Source organism: Pipra filicauda, unplaced genomic scaffold, assembly GCF_003945595.2.
Source record: "Pipra filicauda isolate LSUMZ 115617 unplaced genomic scaffold, ASM394559v2 scaffold33_size4404698_pilon, whole genome shotgun sequence".
NCBI lineage: Eukaryota > Metazoa > Chordata > Aves > Passeriformes > Pipridae > Pipra > Pipra filicauda.
In genome coordinates, this window is record NW_024104465.1 from 407000 (window position 1) to 423965 (window position 16966).

The following is a 16966-nucleotide window of genomic DNA, read 5'->3' on the forward strand; positions in this document are numbered from 1 at the left end:
TGAGATGTTTCTAGATACCTTGTCCCTTTAGAGAACTCACAGGATTCAGATGGTTGGAGTGATCTTGACAGGCTAAAAACCCAATCTGCTGGAAATCATGTACCTCAAATAATGTGTTATTGCTGCTGATCGGCCCTGTATTTTAGGGCTGAATAGGTACAGTATTAAATTCATCTTAAGTTTTCATTTGCACCAGTTACAGCTTGTTTGACAAGGTTTGAATGAAGTTTGAAAGGCTTTTACTGAAAACGGTCGTGGGAGGAGTGAGGTTTGATGGGTTTTCTGAAGGGCTGAGCAGCACCTGCCTGAGGTCCCCTGGGCATTGAAGGGGCCCGGGGTGCTCTGCCAGGCACCCCAAGCTGTCACGTGGGAGAGGAGCCAAGGACTATATTTATTTAATCGAAATACTGAGGAATATCACCCTTACTGTTAGAATGACATTCTGGTCCCCCCAGTGCTTTAATTACTGAGCCCTCCTCCAACAATGTTGCGATGAAGTTCTGTTTATTTAAAGGCAAAACACACTGTTTATGGCCGTGTCGCTTGGCCACAGTGCTGGTGTCCCTCAGCTCGAGGGGACACCTCAGCTTGTCCCTCATCTGAAAGAAAGGTGAAAAAAGTCCATCTCCAGGGGCAACCTCCACACTTGGAGAAACCAGTTGCTGCCTCCTGGTGTCCCGCAGTGTGGGTTTTCCAGGAGGAACCTCAAACTGCCCCCAGAACTCCAGGCGAGGCAGGGCAGACTGGGACAATCCCCTCCCTCGCCCGGGCTGATGCCCCCCCGGACACGGTGGCCCTTTGGGCTACCAGGGCGCTGCTGACTCACGGCCGACTTGCCCGGACCCCCAGTCCCCTTCCGCGGCGCTGCTCTCCAGCCTCTCGTTCCCCCGTCTACACACACAGCCAGGGCTTGCCCCATCCCAGGGGCAGAACCCGGCGCTTGCCCCTCGTCAAACTTCCTACGGTCGGTGATTGCCCAACCCTCCGATTTGTTTGGGACTCTCCGCAGAGCCCCCCTGCCCTCAGGGGCGGCCCCGGGACCGAGGGAGGGTCGTGAGGGAGCGGCGTCCCGGCGCCTCCCTCAGCCTCGGCGTGAGGGCTGCGGGCAGGGCAAGTGCCGCTGTTGGTAGAAATAGCGATAAATACGTTTTATTTGACATGAAACCCGTCAGAGGGAGATGCTCCGGCTGGTCCCCAGGAGGTTGGTTGGGTTTAAAGGTGTCCCGGCCCCTCAGGATTTGTTTCTAGTTTGTTTTGTTTTTTTTTTTCTTTGAGCGGCTACCGAGGGGAATAAGACCTCGTGTAGTGTTAATTAACTGCAGATCCTTCCGCTGGGCTACCCTTTAGAAAATTAAAAACACTTGCTTCAGAGTTTGGGCAGCTGTGTGTGTGTTTTCATGGCTGGGAAGTAAGTGGTTTTAATAATTTAGGGAATTAAAACCACCAAGTTTCCTGTTCTGGAACAGTGCCAGTACCAGATGCATTTAAAAAAATGCAGACTCAAGGCACCTGTGGTAGCAAATGTATGTGGGAACAGCAAACTGGGAACAGAAAATTCGAGGCACCTCTGGTAGCAAATATAGGTGGGACCAGAAAATTGAGAACAGCAAATTTGAGGCACCTGTGTTTCCAAATCCACCCAGGAGCAGCAAATTCAAGGCACCTGTGGTCCCAGATCCACCTCAGAATAGCACAATAAAGGTGCTGGCAGCCACTAAAGTGCTGAACCTTTGAGATTTTATGCACATTTAGGCTTTGCCTGGCTCTGCTCAGGAGGAGGGAAAGGTCTTGGCCATAAGCAGTGAACCTCCAAGGGAACAAGTGTTCTGGGGAAATGACCGTAGGAGGGAAAAGCCATTCACTCCTGGACACCTCACCCCCCTCAGGAAGCCTTATCAGGAGCTTGGAGAGATTCTCTACACAAATCAAACAAAACATCACCTCTGCTCTCTGGGGCAGCTTGCACAGGTATGCCTGACTTCCCTGGTTCAACCTTTAATGGTAAAAGTAGGGAGGCTTTTCTTCTAAGGAAGTTGCAAACCCTTGTTTCTAGGGGAAAGAATTATTAACTCTGTTTAAGTAAATGTTTGAAAAAAATCTTCCATGCCTTCCTGTGAACAATCACGGGAATCTGATGCAACATTTGATGGCGGTAGAGAATATTTGTAAATAAAGGAGGACTGTTTTGATGTGTACATTATGACTTGGGAACTGGCTTTTGAAACTGATCTCCGAAGTTCTTAATGAGAGCAGTTAAAATAGAGACAGTAGCAGGCTCCTGAATGAAAAGGAATGAAAAGGAAAACATGAGATAAGGAGGACGTAGTTAAGGGAAAGGTAACAAGTCTTGAAAATGAAAGGAGAGGAATCATAGTGAGGGCTTGACAGTAAAAGATGAGTCAAAAGCAGGAATTATCAATGCTGGCAGTTGAGAGGTGGGTGAACACCTCAGAAGTTGAACATAAGAATGGTATAAAAAGTAAAGCTTTTGTGACACAACTCATATAAGTAGGGATGGCTTCGGAGGTAGTTGATCTGTTATTTTATATTTTGCGTTGTGTCCGTGTTTGGGTTTCAGGAAGGTGTAAGGGGATTGTCCAGGACTGTCTGTGGTAGTTTATTGTTTGTGTGGTTTTTCTTCTGGTCTCCGCAGTCCTGCAACACCCACTAACTTTGTGGGTTCTGGACTGTCTCAAGTTGCTTGTAAGTCAAGCTTAAATCATAAACCAGAGGGACAAGAACTGCGTTGCTGATGCTTGAGATGAGCTTGCAGTGTTCTGCCATTTGTTTTCTTTTCTTCAGTGCTGTTGGCTTACCCAGGGAGATCTGAGGCTCTCTGAGGTTTCTGTGCTGTTCCGTGCAGAGAGCAATTTTCCCTGTGGAAGCCAGTCCCTGTGACTCTGAGCCTACACTTGCCGTGCGCTTTCTCATGGAGTTGCCCAAGGGATGGTTATTATTCAGGATAGGCAGAAAAGATTCTGTCCAGCCACTGCTTAATTTCCTGCTCTGGTCGTGTGTGTTGCATTCTGAGCTTAAAGTTTTAGATTGAGTGTTTTAAGCTCCAGACAACTGGTGGCATTCACTTCATTTTTACACAATTCCTAAAGCAGCATCTTGCTGGCTGTCTTCAGTCAGAGGCTTGTCTCTCTAAATTAGCCAACATCCAGCAAATGTTGCCAGTGTTCTTGTTTTAACCCTTAATTTCTAAAATGTATTTCCTTCTAATACTCAGAAGTTGCCTTAAAGATATTTAACTGCAGATATACTCCTTTAAATTCTGATAATCCTGTAAATATTGATTCATTTGTTGGTTTAGTATTGAAAAATGATGTCAGGATTTGATCCTTAAGGATGCTCTGAAACCCAATTGGAACTTTGCTACTTAACCAAATTAAAAGTACACAATTGATACAGAAAATAAACCCTGTGTAGATTATTAAATGTGTGGTTGTGGCATATGCTTTAGATTCATGAAGCAACCAGAGGTGAGTAGTCTCACCTGCTGCTCCTTTTTGTGCACAGCATGGCTAAAAGCACTACATGGCCTTGGAAATCTCAGACTGACAATTTTTTTTCCTTTTAACTAAAAAGTAGGGGTTACTGAGTTGAAAAAAAAAAAAAAGGAATCTGACCTATCCTGTTTCCCTCCATCTCCACAACCCAGGGAAGGCCCAGGGATTTCATGCTGCTCACACACCAGGTCTCACTATTTAAGCTGCCACTGTGCTCTGCAGAAAATATTTCTTTTGTGTATTTTTTAGAAATTCTAGAACAGAAATGTATTTTTATAGCCTAATTCTAAAAATACCTCGCTTTACCTGTATCTTTGCTTTATATTGGTTATTCACTCCATTCCTACCCACACTGAGCAGTCCCCATAATATTTTGAATAACTGAGAAGATTATAGGTACTGGGTATGTCTAATTATAGGTGTCTGAGAGCATAACATTCCTGGTAGAAAAATCATGATCTCTGATTAATACATTTGCACTCATCTCTGCCTTCTGAGTTAGTGTTTTCTTCAGCCACAAGTAGAGCTGATGATTTGCAGTGATGAATGACAGTAAAATTTGTAAACAACAAGAAGATAATAAAAGCCCTGTGAATTCGACAGGGCTTGAATATGCTAATATCTGCTGGTAATGCTGCTTTCTAAATTGATATTATTAAAAAGTAGATTTTAAGAGCTAAAACCACTCGAGTGAACGTGGATGGTTTCACAAAATAACGTGGGTATATAGGGTATGATATGTAATAATTGCATGTTTAGGATGGTTTTTTATGTACTTAGTGGCAACAAATGTGTTTAAGCTGCATGTTCGTGGATGCTTTTTGTTTCTTTATCAAGTGAATTTGGTATCAGAAAACCTAGAGCTGATATTTGAACATTCTCACTGTCACATTGGAAATTGTTGTTTTGCAGACACACAGGGAATGTGGTGACTGTCTTACAGCAAAAACACTGAGGAAAGCTGGGCCAGCCCAGTGGAAGAATTGCATTCCACTGCAACCACTGGAACAAAATAAACCCTGCCCAAACCACTGGCAATACCAGTGAGAGACATGGGAAGCTCGGGATGTGTAGCAGCTGTGTTTAAAAAACCAACCAAACAACAAAACCCTCCTCAAACCCCTCATAAAAAGAAAAATTCCCCAAACCCACAACAAGGAGGTTTCTTTTCCCCATCCTGTACAGCATTATCCGAGCATAACGGAGTGGACCACTTTCACAATGGTGTGGATTTTGTAGCCCTTATGGCTTTAGGTTGCACATCATCCCACCTCTCATCCCCAGCAGCGCCTTGGTGTTTTCAGAAGGGTTTTGTGTGCTTTGTGTGTGGTGACTTTCTACACGTGCTGTCTGCTCCCTGCCACTGCCTTCTCTAGAAGAACCCTGGGAAGTTGAACAGACCGTGTATTTTAACCAGAACAGACACACTGAGCATCTTCCCAGTGGATTTCAGGTTCTTGTCCTTTCAGACCTTGTTGTGGGGGTGAGGGAGGAGAGTCCCTGAGGGTCTGCCTGGTTGTGCATTGGGTTACTATCAGTCCAGACCCACAGTGAGAGACAGAGCCCTTCAACCCTCTGTTACAGATCACTGGAAGTTACTTTGTTCAGTCTGAGTTCCTTTCCCCTCTCTCTCAAAGGTCGGGTGTGCATTGCAGACATCACTGATTCATTGAAAGTCATAGAATGTAACTATCCAGACAGTATTTTTGATTTCCTGACTGTTCACAGAGCAATGTGTTAAAGGTCTCTCTCTTATTCCGTAATGTAACGGTGCATGGTGATGTTACTCACCTTTTATCGTGTCTGTAGAACTTCTTCCCCTTAATTGCCACGACAAATTCATTTGTAAAACCTCTGAGGTGGATTGTTGACTTTTTACGTGAAGGAAAGGTGGCCTTTCCGACCAAGCCCTAAAAACAATCTGAGTCCACAAAATCTTGAGTATTATTAGTGTCAAAGCCTCCTCTGTACTTGTCATAAAATCCTGTTCTGTAATTCTGTGCTTTGGGTAAATGGGTCACTAGATAAGATTGACAACAGCATCAGCAATGAAGGGTTTTAAGCTGGAAACTGGATAAGAAAGCAGAGCAATTTCTTTCAACAGAAATTACGCTGATGTTATTTGTTATTGCTGCAGTTAAAGATCTGTCAGGGTTTGCAATTTAAAACCTTGCTTCCTAGAACGCTAAAACATGTGTTTCAGGTCAGAACTTTTTTTCTGTCAGCTCTCTGATGTGAAGGTTAGTCATAATTTCTTATCACTCTGGGAAGAGCGGGAAAACACTGGAGGTGGATTGTCTTCCTAGGTTGTCCAAAATGGAGAAACTGGTCTGGCCAGGCTGCACTGGTGTGGTGAGATTCCTAATGCTTTCCAAACTGAGTAACCAATATGTGGCCATTGATCAACACAGGTCTCTTGCCTGTGTCTAAGTGCTATGCCTGAGTCATTAAAAAAAAACAAACAAAACAAACAAAAAAACCCCAACCAACAATTTTTGTTAATAGATTTAGAAGAAACTTCAGAAATACCTTGGAATTTCCTGTATGAAGAATGTGAGATTTCAACAAATGCTAGTGAGAATGGATAGCCCAGTATTTTTTTCCATTACCTACTCAACTGGTTTTGAAAGTGAAAAGCCACAAAATACCTTCTAGATTATTTTTTTTCTGTATTAGCTCTATGAGGTAGATATGTGATGTTCAGATTCAGGTATGTCTTGGGGTATTTTGGTAGCTCGTTGGCTGGTGAAATTGGACCCTCCACATCTTTCCACTGCTTGCTAGATGTGGTCTCAAAGTCTTTGCTGGTAAACACTTGAGTATCTCTTTAACAATTAAAAAATTGCATATTGGCAGCATGGAAGTGAGAATTTTGAAACAGGCTTTGTTTGCAAGAGTTAGTTTGCGTTTGATTAAAGGTTGTTTGGGTTTGGGGTTTTTTTCTGCTGTACTATTTTGTCAGGCTCATCATGTCATGACAACCTGTCAGCTCAGGAATTCCAGGGTTAATGAGGGCTGGTATTTTGGACAGAATGATGGGAACAAGAAAAACCAGGGAGGGAACAGAAGAGGTTGTAGCAGTGAGAGTCATGCTTTCAGCTTCCCCAGTGATCCAAATTTGTCTTGTTTGGCCTTGTGCATTTCTGATGGAAAAACTGGGAATGAAGATGAGAAACTCAAGATTATGCCCAAGTTCTTTTTTTTTCCTCTTTGAAGCTCTGACTGCAGCATGTGCCCCCCCCCCCCCATGAATCGGTGTGAAAACTAAAAGCATCTGCAAACCACATTTGCTTTTACCTTCCATTGCAATAGCTGTATAGATTGTGTCTGGTTTGCATGATCTTGCAGATCATGGACAAAATAAATTCCCTGAGTGCAAGGAAGTCAGTAGTTGGAAAACTGCCCTTTGTCGATTGACTGCAGTTTGTCACCTTGCTGTGGCCAAAATATGTGAGTGCTGATGAGTGGGGAGTGTGTAAAACCAAAAAAGCAGGTGCAAGCTCAGTGGCACTGCGTGTGATTCCAAATTCTGTCACACTGCAGGAGAGAATCCTACTGTGCTTGTACGGCAACGAAAGGGTTTTGTGCCTCTGAGAGACCTGGAAAGACTTTGGCCTGGTGTGTGGTGCTTCCATCTGGAAGGCTGCCATGCAGTGGGTACACAGGTATGCCTGGCTTAGGTTTCCATGGAGATTCCTTGTACCTCATTACCATAGGTGGATTTTGCAGATAGTTTTTCTTCGCTTAACCTTCTCTAGGTTCCTTTCCTGTGTTGTGGTGTTTGGTTGTTTGTTTGTTTTTTTAATAGGCAAAAGGGTGTTGTGGGTTTGTTGTTGTTCAGGTTCTGTTTCTTTGGTTTTTTCTTCCTTTGGTGTAACAAGTTATGAGGTGTTTGGTTTTTTCTTGCCTCTGGAGTGAAGGTAGATGGAAGCAGCTGTTCTGCTCAGTGTGGAGGGGGGCAGAACGAGCTGTGGGTGCTACACCAATGGCTTTTCCTCCAAGCTCCATAACCTCTATGGATAACTCCTGTGTGCCAGCTGGTAACCATCAGGCAGGACAGAAGAAATGCACAATATGCATCTGAGGTGACATCTTTGCTTCACTTCTCACAGAGAAAACTGATGTACACTTCCAGTTCTCTCCAGGTCACTGCTTGCAACAAGCCAGTGAAACTCTGTTTGTACATATTTGATGGGTAAATGTGATTTCCAGTAAACAGAATGAGTTACTCAAGTGTTATTTTTAACTGTCTCCTGTTGCCTTTAACTAACTTAGCAAGCGTAACACTACACCACTTTTCCTTTTTTAAAATAGTAACAGATGCATTTCTTGTTGCAGAAGGTGAACTTTGGAGGGTTTTTTGGAAATAAACAGCCTAATGGCCTGGATCTCCCTCTCATATATGACTTTCTTCTCCCCCATCCAAGGAGGCAGTGACCCACCAGACATTTCCAATATAATGATAATGTGCCAGTACATTGCTGCTTTTTATGTACCTGTTGTTGAATGTTGGTAAGCCTGAATGCACAAGGTCTTAGGGCATATAAGAAAGTGGTGAGTAAGCACATGTGGATAATTTGGCTATGGAATAACAGAAAAGGGTATGGCTTTAGGTGACTGGAGCAGTTTGGTTGTGTGAGAGTGGTGGTAAAAGGAGCAGAATGAAAGATAAACAGGAGCTGTGAAGTGAGGTGATAGATAATGGTATTGTCATAGATGGAACTGGAAGAGAGCAAATGATATAAGAAAGTTCAATTTTAGACGTATTTTATCAAATTGGAATGGCAGGTAGCTTTCTCCTCCTTCAGCAAATGTTACATCATTTTATGCCGTCAGGCTGTACAATGGCTAATGTTGGTTTTATTAATTAAGCTCATTCCCCTTTGTTAGCCTGAACCATACATGTATTTCTTTAACTTGGCTTTAATTTTCACAAACCCTTAATAAAAAATTGAAAAATGTCAGTCACACCGTTTTTGAGGAACCAAAATTCTTATTTGCAGATGTGCATGGACAAAATGAGGAAATATTGCATCATAATGCAGTAACTCTAACGAGAGCATAACAACACTGGCAGCCAAGTATCTGAGACCACTTAGCAGGCATAATGAAGCTGCTGTTGATGCAGAATTTCCGGACTTTATTTTTTATTCTTATGTGTGATCCACTCTGCCACTGCAGTCACGTGTCAGAAGTTCTGGACTGTTTTAGAAGAGCAGCAGTCCTTCAGTGCTGAAGTAGTTGGTTCTGTTACTGTTAACCATTAAATTTAAGCACTCATGTACTGAGAGTTTTGCTGGGATGTTTTTCTTCGTGGCTTTGTGAGACTGGCAGTCATTGCCTTTCTTGTACTTGTGCAGAAAGTGACTTAGAAAAGTGAATTATCTTACCTAACTGCAAATGGAAAGTGTAAACCTGGTATTACAGTGAAGTGCTTTCTGAGCCTGAGCTCTTGTTTTTTCCTGAAGGTGCTTTGCTTTGTCTTTTAGAGCGTGAAACAGAAATGGTGATAAAAATGAGACCCAAAATAGGGCATATGCTCATGGAACTATGGTTTTAAGAATGGGCTTTATTTATTTGGTTTAGAGTGTTAATTTTACTGCCGAACATGAATATCAAATGCTAGGTGCTACTCCTGACCTGAGCTTAACTAGGTGAAAATGTCATGCTCTATAACAATAAGGGGTTTATGATTGCCAAATTAGTTTGACACATCTGTGGAACAGCAGCTAAGGGGTGAGGTCCACACAATCTCCGTGCTATTGGCTTCATAACAGCCAAATCAATCCCAAAAGTTCAATTTCTGTTCCTGAAGGCTGCTTCCATAATGAATGAAGGGAGGCATATCAAATGTAATAATGCATTGTTATGAGGGTTTCAGTAAACTTGCCAAATGTCAGGCTGCTGGTACAGTCATGGTGCATTTCACTGCCGTGATCACGGGGAGCTGGGGTTGTGCTGCTCACCTGGCTTTGGGAATTGAGCTGCGATATCATGCCTGGGGCAGGAGAGAAGTGCAGTACAAAGGTTACACTTTGCAGTGAATATTCAAAACATTTGATTTTTTTTGAACAGGTTTTATGCCTGCTTCTCTTAAATGGAGCATACAAATGCTCTGTAGCTTATATAATGAAAGAAATAAGACTGTTCCTTGTGTTTGAAGAACCTGGTGCTCCCCCAGATGCAGTGTGGCAGCTGAAAATTACTTTTGATAACTGTAAACACCATGTCAAATGGCTACTTTTGGGTGAGAATGGGAAAAAAACATTGATATTTGACTAGAAGTGCTACATAAGAAATAAATGGTTCCTCCTGTTTATGGGTATGGTCAGTTTAGAACTTGTAGTGGACAATGAGGTTAACACCTTATAATTTATGGATGAGCTTCTGGATCCTTTGTGTCACTCAGCACGAAGGAATGTTAATGCTGATCTTACCAGACACTGGTGGATTTCTCTAATGTCATGTTCAGTGGAACTATGTCAGGAATGAATAGTGTGCATAGCAGAAATGCAAGAAAATGTTCCAGGAGGGAAAGCTGAGCTCTTTTGCATACCCAGAAATTAGAAAGCACTCTGTGTGTACATGATCACTAGCAGAAGGTGATAAGTATTTAGTTAGGTGTAGTGGAACGTGATCAGTGTGATTTTTATACTCCAAGAAAAATAATCAGAACTGGTAGAGGACTAGATGATGCAGACCTGATGCAGGAGCAGATTTGTAGATAGATAGGCTGGGCTGTCCTGGTTTCTAGGAAGGATAATGTATTCATAGATCAGTTTTGCCCCAAATGATGCCAAAACCACTTAACAGGCTGATTGTAGAGGTCATATCAGCCATCCCTGGTTAACTGTGGTCAGCAGAGCAGAGCGATGCTACCTGAGAGAGCAGGGTGGAAAATGATGAAGAACGATGTCTCCAGCTGAAAGGGGTGAACTTCAGTGAGCAGACAGCAGCTCAAAGGAGTTGAAGTTCAGCCAGGACACCTTGCTAATTCCCCCCAAACACTGCATGACAGAGGAGGAATCATCCCTCTCATAAGGAAAATAAGGTTCAGGGTAACTCAATCCACGTGCAAGAACTTTGAAACTTGTTCTTAAATTGGAATATTTCCCTGTGCAGGCGAAGTGAATAAAGGCATTCAGCAGTGGGGGGGGGGGGGGGGGGAAGTGTAATAATTAAATCTTGAGTTTGGCTTGCAAAAAACCATTTGTGTAAAATCCAGTCGGTGGTGTTTTGCTTTGCTCGAGACTGTAGAATGATGTGGCTCAAACAGCAAGTGGTGGAAGGCAGCATTTTCCCTGGATAGATGGTTCCTCATTATTCATGAAATGTCTTATGGAAAATGCCTTGCATACACAACAGCAGTGGGGAGAGGACTGTAAGCAGGGAGAGAAGGACATAATGGAATGTCACTACGTTCCTTGTAGTATAATGTGACCTTTCCATTAAATTAACATTATTCTGTCTGAACAGAAGGGGAGCTGAGATAGAGAGTATTTTTAGGGGACGAGTCAAGTTAATTAGGCAGCTATAGTTGTTGTTCTGTACATTAAGAGCTCAAAAGCAGCGTATGGAGAATGGAAATATAATGTTGGTTTGCATTCCATTCATTTTGAAGAAGAGTTACTTTGTGTTGATTGTGAAAACTAGGCTGTGATGTTGTTTGGAGTGCTGTAGCCTGGACCCTGTTTTTCTCTCGTGTATTAAGAGGGAGGTTTTAACTTAATTCCTCAATGATTTGCTGCTAAAAGGTTTATGCATCCTCTCTGCTAATCTAATGGGTATAAAAGACGGATTCCACAATCCTTATTGGCGTGGAGGACCCAGATATTTCATATGCCTGTCTCTCAACCTCAGCGCAGTAATCGTGGAGTCAGGCACTGCTTTTCAAGTGAAGCAGTGCTAGATTTGGGTCTGTGGGCATTGAAATTCATTCACACTTATTCAATTTCATTTAAGGGTCAAAAGATGCTCCATAAAGCTGATATGACATATTTAAATTCATAATGGCTCATTCATATACTGCATCCCTTACAAATCTTCCCTTTTTAAGAATGACTCTTGACTTTTTCCTAAGTTTTCCTTACTCATAAAAGGCACATTCTAGCTGCATTACATCAGGCTCCAGATAACAATCCCTGTGTTTGAAATAAAGGGATTGCAAAGCTGTTAGGGTTATTTGTAATATTTCCTCTGCTGCAATTCAAGTCAGGTTGCAGCAAATTACAGAACCCACTGAAGCCTCTGGCCAGTGCTGGTTGCTGTGTGTGCTGTCTGCTGTGTCTTTGGCCTTGAGCTAAGGCCTGTGGCACTGCTGGGAGGGTGAAATCATGTCATTCCTCATCTGTTAGAGCAGCCCTTGGACTGCAGTCCTTCGGTCTGAAATGTATTTACTTCAATGGTTTTGGCCACAGTGCTTCATTTCCCTCCTGCAGGTACAACCAGTGATCCAACAGCCTCATTTGTCTGCCATTCTGAGGATCCTCCTCTGTCCCAGTGGTATTATTTAGTCCCACTGTTTGTCCACATTTCCTTCCCAGTGCTTCAGGAACCCTGTGTTTTTGATCTTTGCTGTCTGACTTGATTCCTCGCTCTCACCTCATTCTTTAATGCTCATCCCCCTTGAATCTGTCAGCTCCCAGTTCAGATAGAGGAAGACTTACAGCTTTATTAGATAACAAATGATCCTCAGAGCTCCTGCTTTGCCCTGCTGCTTGGGGAGCTATTTGTTTTAAGAATAAATGAAGTTATCTCATAACCATGGCCTAAAAATAAAGAACAAACTTTATCTTTTTGATGGGCAGAAAGTCAACCTGTCGTGTCTGACAGTGTTAGAAAAAGACTTACCCACATGATGGAATTCCTCCACGACTCACCTGACACCTTGTGTGTTTGTGGGCTGAGCAGCAACGTTTCCCTACTGTCACATAACTTCTGCCTGAATACAGGGCAGTGGGAAACAGGAAAGGGCTGGAAGTCTGGTAACTCTTAGAAGTAGTACTAGAACAAGTGTCATGATCCTGGCAGGTTCACTGAGTGGCTGGTGAGGAAAGCTGTGACTGCTGGCAGTTCACCACGGTCAAGCAGGACAACCTCCAGCCACAATACAGTGGGAGTTTGCTAATGAGGAAGGTTGTTGCCCAAAACATCCTGAAATAGATGCATTGTGATCCATCTGCAGCACAATGACAGCGTAAGAGTAGGATAAAATCACTTGCTGGATTTAAAGAGGGTTTATATTCCCTTCCTAAATGTTTTCTAAAGCCAGTATTTACTGCTCTATTTGGTGCTGATCAGTTATGCCAGAGCTAAAAATATTTATGGCTTTTGTGCAATGCATTTATCACCTTGAAAATATAATTAAAAATCTATAGCAATTGTCCTGTAATTAAACCTCATATTCCATCACAATGGAATTGGAACTGATCTCTCCCAGGTTCTGAACCTGTTTTCCAACGGGCAGATGGTTCAAATAAAGGATCTGTTCAGTTGTACAAAGGAAGCCTTTCCTCTAACGAAGCCTTTCACATACACAGGACCAGCACAGTATTAGCTTAGAGCATGGGGTTAAAATATTTTCTTTTATCTCGTTGGTACTTTGTCTCAGGCAAGGTTGGGTAGTTCTGAGTTCAGGAATCTGAGAGTTTTTGTACTATAAATGAAGAACATTTAACTTTTCTGTCAACACCTGCAGCAGGTAACAGGTTATCTACAAATATCTACCACACGCTGCTTCCATTTTTTATTAGGTTACCCTGAAATGCTGGAAATTAATTCCTGGAGTCAGTGCCAACTAAACTGACAGTGGATCAAAGCTGTGAGACAAATTGCTCATTACAGTTCAGGGAGCTGAATCCTCTGTGCAGACAGTTGTACCCTCACTGGAGGCTTCTTGGGCACTTCCCCCACCAGCTCTGCCTCCCCAACTGCTGCCCTTGGTGGGGAAGCTCATAGGTGGATTTCTGTAAAATCAGCTCATTCTAAACCCCCCTCAGAGGCATTGCTGCATCTTGGAATTGTTATTTGTTTGGTTGGGTTTGTTTCTTGTCACCCTGTTTAGAGCTGGTGTCACTATGCAACAGCCTGAACTATAAACAATGATGTTAATCCATGAAAAATGAGAAATTAAACCTTGGCAGGATCCTAGTGATCCTTGTCCAGGTTTATCAGATGAAAGCTCTGGTTTTATTTTTTTTTTTCTGACTTTTTCTAAAAGCTTGGCAGCACAAAATTCGTTCAGCTTTGCTGTCTGACAGAAATCACTCTTGCTGATCGTGAGCATGTTTCATCTCCTAGTGAAAGCAGATAAAAACATTTTAAAAAACCCTAAACAAACAAACAAAAAAACCCACAACAAACATTTTCCAAACAGTCGCTTTGCTGTTTCCACTAGCTCATCAGAAACGCTTGAATCCTTCCCTTTAAGAAAGCTGCTTTCAGGGAAACACTGCATGTAATTTTTTTCCCTTCAGGTATTTCACTTTGAGCTGTTCCCGTAAATTAATGTTGGCTCTGATTATCTGTGTGAGATCTGAGTTGGTGTGTGGTGAGTCAGAGCAAGTTGTCTGTGTGAGCTGGAGGCTTTGGAGCAAGGCTTTCAGCACCTCTGGTTGTCACAGAAAGGGGGATGAATGCGAGTCTTTGTGCCTTTGCTCTGAGGTCAGCTGGAAGACACGATTGCCTGAAAACAGTGATTTAATGGCAGAGTGACACAGAGCCTTAAAACTAATGGGATACAAACTAGGAAATCAAAACAAAGGCAATGCTCAGGGAGAATGGGCCACAGATGTAATGCAGTCTGTGTGTGCAGCTGGCAGGGCCACCACAAACTGCTGCTCAAAATAGCTGTCCTTCAGAAAGGCATATTTTGGGGTTTTAGCTGCAGTTTATTCCCTTATTAACTTGTCAGGTATTAGCAGTTTGGACTGACTATCATTTACAAGTGCAGAGCAGTTCCTAAATATGAATATATTTGTAAGTCACAGGTAGGGATTTATTTGCAGATAACCCAGACAAATCTATGCCAGAATGCTGACAAACTTATCTGATGTCCAGCCTACCCTTGGTACAAAGGACGGGGATATATGTGCCTTCACACTTAAGTTTTAGTACAAATCACAAATAGATAATAAAGAGAGGCCATTATACTACATTTAAAACCCAGGACAGCAATTTGCTATGACTGTGGTATAGCTATAGAGAGTGGTTTGGATTTTGTATCAGGATTAAAGAATACTCTGTAATCTTACATAAAACTTAGACACTTAGATCTTTTTCTTGACATGTTCATCTGTCTCATGTTTATCATGGATGAAGTTGGTGCCAGCCAGCCTTTGCATAGACACTCATTCTGCTGTTGCAACGTGGACCATATTCATCCCTGTCAAAATACAGATTCAGATTGCATTTTTATTCCAGCACAGCATTTGACCCTTTGACAAAAATATGCTTGAGTGAAATCAAACAATGATTCAGAATTTGGTTATATTTTGTTTGTAAACTCTATATTTTCAATTTACGTGAGGAGAGTACACATTTATATAGCAACCCCTATGTACTCTGTTTATTCTCTATAAAGTGCTATTGGAAAAATGTTGTAAGAAATATTTAAGCATTTTAATAATCTTAGTCTTTAACTTGCATCCAAAAATGCAGGTTTGTTTTAGGGAAGCAACAGGAGCATCTGCCTGGAAAAATAACAATAGAACTATCAGTCCCATATTGTGACGTGCATGTGGTGAAAAGATTACTTTTTAGGGCTGGCAGATGCACTCACTTTACAGGTCATTAAATTTCTCATTATACAAACTCAGTCATCTGAGTTTTTAAAATATGATTTGGAATATCCGAACGATTAGACAGTGTGCAAGATAAATGTAGAAGCTTAAGATTTGATAGACAAAACATAATGTGAAAAAATGATGGGTAAATTCCATAATGATGCTACTCCATTAGTCTCATTGTCTAGCTACTCCATATGGAAGGTTCCATTCTGACCTTCGGTGTATCACTGCATGCAGAGTTACACCAAACAAAATCCTGGCTTTGCCAGTCTGCTGAGTGATTCTGTGTTCTTTGAGGAGAGGATCTGTAGCAGTAATTTGTGCATTAGGATTTTATCCATCTTGATGAGCTGAGAAAACTGCATCCTTTTGAAAATGCTTTAAAGTGCTGTGATGATGGAAGAGAATTGCTGTTACTGAACTTCTCTAACGTTCCTTTGCATGTGTTTGTTTTTCCTAATCACAGGGTCTTAACAGTCGTAGGAAAAAAAATTGCCTCTCCTCCCTCCCCCTCCCTGAAGTGGTTGTAATGTTTGGCTGCCAAAAGCTCAGGATCTACAGATAATGACTTTGGAGGGGCGGGGGAAGTGGTAAGTTTTGATAATTATTTGGCCTGAGTAATAATTCACTTGGATTTCTTACTTGGAAAGCAATCTGTTAGCACAGCTCTCCTCCACACAAGTTTTCTTAGGAAGGCCATAGATGGGAAGAAGTGATGTTTGATCAGCTGAGCTTTCTGTTGATGTTGGTTTTCCATTATTTTCCTTCACAGAAACATGAGTCACTGTTATCCCAGGATATCAACATGTAAAGTGCCACTAGTGAGCTGGGAGGGTACAAGTGAAACAGTTGCTCTAAAAAGCTCAGGCTTAATCTTTCCCTGTATGTTCAACATTTTCTTCTCCACTCACAATATTGCTGCCCAGCCTTTCCAACACCTTCCAGCTGCTGTTACCTGAGGTTTAGGTATAACTCTGGAAAAACAGAGCTATGGAACATTTATCTTAAACATTTATCCCAAACCTAAACCGCTGCTATTAATGTCACAGCTAATTTTAGATTATCCATATGGACTGTCCAGAAATCAGATTCTTGATACATCCTTAAGACCTCTCGGACTTTAAAATAAAGAACAGTCTTTCACAGTGATTAAGACTATGATAGATTTTATAGCTTCTTTCCAGACTATACATGGGGGCCAAATAAGTGCCTACTGCACCAGGGCTTTGGTAAGTGTGTTATGTCACTGAAGGCTTCTTAAATTAGTTCTGGGTAATCAAGTGATCTGTAATTGGAGAAGTCCAAGGTGGATCTCTTCTGCACAATCCTGAATAGCAAACCCTCAGTCTTCAGCACAGGAAGAAAGTTCATTACTAAGAGACCTTTTAAAGCTTTACTGTGGAAATGGTTCAGTAATGTCCATTTTTTTTAGTATGCCAGGGTCAAAATAAAGCCTAGGATAAAGATCATTGGCTTATTTTTGTGTCCTGTGAGTATAAAAACACAAGCAAAAATCACCATGGCTATTCCAGTTATTCACAGCTTGGTCAGCTATGAGGTTTCTGCCAAATCATTGTTCACATCAGATGGCTGTCAGACTTTGGCTGGCTTTACCTGTGTAGGAAAAAATAAGTGTATCTTATTGGGATGAGACATCCTGGAAGTAAG

At 42.0% G+C, this 16966-nt stretch overlaps 1 protein-coding gene across 1 annotated transcript in view; it reads left to right on the forward strand.

Annotated features, from left to right (window-relative positions):
• Positions 1-1521: 1521 nt before the first annotated feature.
• CCDC60 (coiled-coil domain containing 60) overlaps positions 1522-16966 on the forward strand; it is a 50060-nt gene continuing 34615 nt past the window's right edge. Inside the window, 1 exon segment of the mRNA XM_039384150.1 lies at positions 1522-1968. Coding sequence (XP_039240084.1) covers positions 1522-1968 — 447 coding nt within the window.